Here is a 5836-nt window from a genome sequence, read left to right as displayed (position 1 = left end):
CATCTTCCGCTTCTAGGTGAGCACGGTCAAAAGTAAGTTCAACATGTGGGAGAGCATGCGCCAGCTGAGCGGAGAGCCGCCTAACAGAAAAGCTCGCCTAACATTGTTGGCCAAGACAGTGGCTGCCTAAGCCAAGATCAGGTTAACAGAGGCAAAGCTTTACAGGCGGTTAAATTTGAACCGGTAGCGCCAAAAAAGCATAATTCACGTTTCCATTACTGCTAGCTTTACAACAATAAATAATAACAAACATGTGTGATAACCATCTTAAATAAACTTTGTTATCCATAATAAAAATGTGAATCCAGAATTAAGTGAACTTGTTAAATTTAGTACAATTAATCCCACTTACAATTCAAATAAAATGAGAAATATGCCATTTTATGTAATTATTCAATAATTTTTATTTATAGTACCTCACTTTAAAAATTACGTTATACCAATATTACATTAAATGTTGTTTGTTTATTACATGGGTTGTTTTCGCTATTTCGGCTGTTACATAGATTGTTTCAGTGTTTCCTTTTTGGGTTTACATTTACCGTTTATAATAGATATTTGCTGTATATGCATATTTGATAATCCGAAATGTGCTATAATATTGTGTGGTTAAAGTTTACTCTTACACATTTAGTTAGCTTAAAATTTTAAATGTAATATTTTTATTATTTTTACGTTTCTGTGATTCGCCTTCATTTTCGATTCTTCAAGTTGCTGGGTTCATTTTTTAATTGCTCTTGCGACAATTTTAACAAAGTTATAATGATATTTTCATTTATTGTTGTTCTAACTCTTGTAGTTGCTACTCCGTATGCTTTAATTATTTTACAATGATATACAGTTTTGCTATAAAACATTAAAATGAATCCAACTAAAGATAATAGGAATTGAATTAAATTATGTTGAGTTTTAAGGTAAGCATATTGCATTCAGTTCTACGGGTCTATAACGCTAAAATAAATTAATTTGCAACATTTGATTTTTATAATATTCAGATACCTGTTCCCCTAGGTCAGCTAACAACTAAAAAAATCTATTCAAATGTATATACAAAGATATCCAAGTGCTCGCCGCACACGCATAGTTGAGATGAAACCAAAAAGTTTTGAAGTTTCTTCAGATGGGTGTTTACTAGGTGTATCCATTCCTCCGATTCCTAAATATGTAGATACGCTAGTGGAAGCTATTATACATTTTTTATCGTTTTTAAATTTCTAATTCAAAATTTTGAATATATTTCCCATTGTGGTAAATTTGTTGTCGGATTTTTATATAGACCAATCAAGTCTACCCCGGATTCGAAGGGTAGTATCCAAAACTCGCTCGAATAATGCTTTTTAAAGAAATGTATACTATAACTACTTTCATTCTCTGCTACACTAAGACATTTTACAGTTCAATTAGAGGTGTTTTGTATCCATATATATACGTGTGTATTTATTGGTTTCTTTTTCTTACAAGCTTGTTTTAAATCTTTGTTTGAATGTGACTTCAAAGGACATTATTTAAGAGCTTAGTATTAACAACATTTGCAGTTTGATTCGCTAATTTCAGCTGCTTCTGTTTCCGGTTCTTTCAAAAATACATTCCATTTGTTGATTCCTTGCAATTACTTCATTTCTACATTTATTTATTGGCTATATTCTTAATTCAGTTGAAATCAAATCAATATACAATCCAAAATTCAGGACGCCTCCAGTAAAATTCAAATAACTCGTTTTGCTTTCTTTTATCGTTACAAGCTAATGATTTAAGTTCTAGAACCTTGATAATTTGGTTTAATTCTACGTTAAGGTATTCTCCCACTTCGTTCTATCTGTTCAAACAATATGGTTATAAAGCATTTGATTCATGTATGGGTTGTGTTTTATGCGTCTTCACTATAATATTGGGCATGGGGTTTTTCAACAGTTTTAGGCGCACTTTCAGTCTCACACTAAGCGAAAATTATAACAAAGCACATAAGCACATTGAAGGGAAAACAATCTAGTTCGAAATTCCACAATCAACTGCCGATTCAAGGTTCTCAGAATGGTCGCGAGACCAAAATAAATACGCGTGTCTATATCCATTGATAACAAAGTGCTCTTAAAACTGCGAGCCCAAAACGAATCCATTAACTTTCGAGTCTAGAGGCAAATCTAAAATTCATCATTCTCTTACGTTCAAGGTATGTTTTCTTAACTTTCTTCTTTCTCCACCTTACCTTACCTAACTAGAACAAAGGACTTTCGCGAACCTAAAACCTATATAACTATGTTCCGTATAATGTAAATAAAGCATATTTCGTTATATATTTACATTTTATACACATCTCGGTTGTGTAATTAATGTCCATCTAGTTGAAAAGTGGTTTTGTGATTGCTTTATCCTACCCTTGGGAATTTTTTGTCTGTGGGTCATTCATATATGTGTGTACCTTCCTAACTGACTGACTGACTACTGTTTGGACAATAGCAAATGAAACTGCCGCAACTTGCGCTTCCAGTGCTTGCAATTAAATCTAAACTTGATGTCCTCGGGCCTGGCCACTCCCGCAATTGTTTCCAACTCCCTGTGTGGCTGATCATCCTCCTGCTCTCAACGCTTTTGCTTATTGGCTTTCTTGCGCTTGCTGGTGCCGCCACTGACTGCCGACGAGCCACTGGCAGTTACCGGCGGTGGTGGGGCACTGGACGGTCCGCTGACCAGCGCCGAAATGCTGGCAAAGGGCGTGCTACTGGCCGCCGTGCCGTCGCTAGTGCTGGCTGCTACTCCACCAACCCCACCACCTCCTCCACCGCCGGTGCTGCCCATTAATGTCGCAGCATGCAGTGATTCTCAACTACGCTCCGGCGTCCCGTGGTGCTGATAGATCTGCTGAAGCTGCTGCTGCTGTTGGCTGTGCACCACCTGGCTGCTCGATGTAACCACGTCCTGCTGCATATGCTGCGGATGGTGGCCCGGATGGGGCGACTGCTGTTGCTGCTGCTGCTGCTGCTGTTGCATGTGCACCACGTGCTGCTGCATGTGCTGCGGCGTCGGCGGACCCTGCTGCGCCGAGCTGTGGTGCTGCGGCGTGCTGTGATGCTGCGGCGTTGGCGGATGCGGCGACGGACTATACGGGAACTGTTGCTGTAACATATGCAACTTTGCATAAATAAATTGATTATCTCGGTTAGTCAAAGCTGGCATTTGTGTATGATGTTTGTGTGGGGGAGTGTCGTAGATAAGAGTTTGGATGCAAATAAAAAAAAATTGATTGCGTAGTGGTTAATAGGATTAGCATCTTTTAGATGTGAACATAAGCTAAAACATATTCAAAGATTCGCAAAATCAATCTTAAATCAGTTAATTAAAAAAGTTACTAGGACTTTATAGAAAAGCCCCTTTTAAGGTAACTAAAACATCGTGATATCAAATCGTTTTAACAAAAAATTCTCAATATAGGCGTTGTTTTTATCACTTGGCTATTGCAGGTGGAGTTCAGAGTTGGTTGGCTGCATTTGCATTTGCTTTTTAGCTTTTCAGCTGCGTACTGAGACTGGCTACGTACCGAATTCTCCTGACTGTGCTCGATAATCTCAATGCTGCCGGTGGTGTTGCCCGAGGTGTTCAATAGCGCCACGCCACTCGTGTTGGCCACCACGTCGTATTTGCCGCGCTTGAAGCGGCCGTAGAGCGAGCTGTAGGGCAGGTTATAGTGAATGGCCGCCTGGTTGATGGACATTTGGCCAACGCTGTGGGGGATACACGTCGGAAATGGTGATTAGTGACTTAATTGACGCCACCATTTCGGCTCACACACTCACCGCACTGAGTTCAGGGCCTCGTTCATGGCATCCTCGGACCAGGGTGTTGGATTCGAACGCGACAGCTCAATGCCCTCCCGTTTGCAGCGTCCGTAAAGTGTTCCTTTGAGGCGGTTGATGGAGTGGAAGAAGAGTGGGATTAGTCACAGCAAAATCAGATCAAATCGAAAAAAAAACAGAATGGAACGGAAAGTCATGTCCATTTTTTCGAAGGCAAAAAGGTAAGCCAAAGCTCGAAAATTATTTGTAGACTGCTTTTAACGCACAAGACTTTAGACTCCAAACTTTGAAATCGATCGATTTAAAATAAGACATATGTATAATCTTATATTTAATCATATTACAGTTTCCCTTTATTTTTTTTTTTTATGTTACATTTAAATAAGCACTCAAGCAATATTCTTTATCGTTTTCAACCGATGAGAAATTAGGAAATCGACGAATGACATAAGGCCACCATTATTTGATCTGCTATTGGATTTGCAGACAACTCACCTGTGGGTATGCCAAACTCAGCGCTGGCTTTCTGCACCGAAGTATTACCCGCCCGTATCGCCTCCAAGGCGCGCTCCAGATCCTCGGGCGTCCACGTGGTCGGGGCGGCATTGAAGGGCGCCGCAAGGCGGATGCCTTCGCGCCGTGCAATCTTGTAGAGCGTCGAGGATGGGATGCCGAAGGCCTTTGACGCTTTGTTCGCGGATATCTGACCCGAACGCAGCGCCTCCAAGGCATTCTGCAGGGCATCCTCGTTCCACGACTTGGTGCCGCCCTCCTTCTTGGGCGTTTCGATGCCCATGCGATGAGCACGTTGCCACAGGGTGGTCGATGGGATGCCATAAATGGCGGATGCTTTCGTCAGGCTCATGTTTTGGTTCTTTAATGCATCTAAAGCTGAATTCATATCATCTTGTGTCCAAGCTTTGGGACCATTAAACTGACCTTTCTCGCCAGAGCCAGAGCCAGCCCCACCACTCATGCCCCCACCGCCACCAGCACCGCCGGGCCCCGGGCCGCAAACGCTGCCACCCAGACCGTGCTGCTGATCCAAATTCGTATAGTGCGGTTCCTTCTGATCGTGCGGCGAACCGTTGGCGATCATCATCGAATCCTCACTCGTATCCGAGTTATACATGTCTACGCAAAGGGAAGAGAGAAAAGCAATTAATATGAATTTTGTAACATGATTTGATATTTAAGCCAGTTTTTATGAAGAAATTTGTATCGCCAATTTGTTTCGATTATTTAGGATGCACTTAGGAGGAGAGAATGCAGGAGAAACCTGCAACTATTTATCGGTTTCGGTTACTTCCTTTTTCCTTCAAAACTACAATCCTCTCTTATTTACATATATAGCCAATTTTTGTGTTTAATTTAAATGTCTGGCTGATACCCCCAATCTTCTGATGCACAACTCACCCATATGCCCGGAGGACATCATGTTGACAATCTCTGGCGTTATTATCATGCCCGGCTCGTGTTTAATCTGGCTCGGATCAATCTCCATGACAGTGGCACCGCCGATGTCGGCATGCGTCACATGTCCCCCATGCTGGCCATGCACACCAGCTGCTGCGGCGGCTGCTGCTGCCTGTTGTTGCTGCTGCTGGTGGTGTTGCTGCTGCTGCTGTTGCTGTTGCTGTTGCTGCTGCAGCTGACTCTGGGCCAAGAGCTGCTGGGCATGAAGATGTTGCTGCTGTTGTTGATGCTGCTGTTGCTGATGCTGTTGATGCTGCTGGTGGGCCTGATGATGGGCATGTTGCTGTTGGGCCTGGCTAAGTGCATGATGCTGGGCAGCCAGGTGCTTGGCCTCGATCACTTCGCTCTTGATATGCTGCACCAGATTCGAGTTGCTCTCATCGCCTGTATGATGGTGCGATATCGAGTGCATGGGGGACTGATCCAGCCGATGGATCTGCTGAGCCAGATGATTGTCTATATCGAGCGGTTCGGTGGTATCTGTGGGGGCGGGGGAAACGAATGAAAGTAATGTTAGCTTGGAACTCTTCAAGGATTTCGACGGTAGATCCGCTGGCAACACTACCGAT

The 5836-nt window shown here is 42.5% G+C and overlaps 1 protein-coding gene across 15 annotated transcripts in view; it reads right to left on the bottom strand.

The window, feature by feature from the left end:
• Window positions 1-381: 381 nt before the first annotated feature.
• Window positions 382-5836, bottom strand: part of psq (pipsqueak) — a 59393-nt gene continuing 53938 nt past the window's right edge. For 11 of the 15 annotated variants that reach the window (NM_078962.4, NM_206086.3, NM_165792.3 and 8 more), the window contains 5 exons: window positions 5208-5747; window positions 4287-4925; window positions 3792-3894; window positions 3536-3719; window positions 1414-3129 (listed from right to left, as the gene is read on the bottom strand). In NM_078962.4, the coding sequence (NP_523686.2) occupies window positions 2821-3129; window positions 3536-3719; window positions 3792-3894; window positions 4287-4925; window positions 5208-5747 (1775 nt within the window). In that variant the 3' untranslated portion in view covers window positions 1414-2820. Of the gene's footprint in view, window positions 3130-3535; window positions 3720-3791; window positions 3895-4286; window positions 4926-5207; window positions 5748-5836 lie in introns of all 15 variants that reach the window. The other 4 variants (NM_001382049.1, NM_001014520.3, NM_001316414.1 and 1 more) reach the window with 2 other exon arrangements.

The sequence above is a fragment of the Drosophila melanogaster genome, chromosome 2R (genome assembly GCF_000001215.4).
Source record: "Drosophila melanogaster chromosome 2R".
Taxonomy (NCBI): Eukaryota; Metazoa; Arthropoda; class Insecta; order Diptera; family Drosophilidae; genus Drosophila; species Drosophila melanogaster.
Note: the sequence above shows the minus strand (reverse complement) of the source record. Positions and strands in the feature narration are given on the sequence as shown.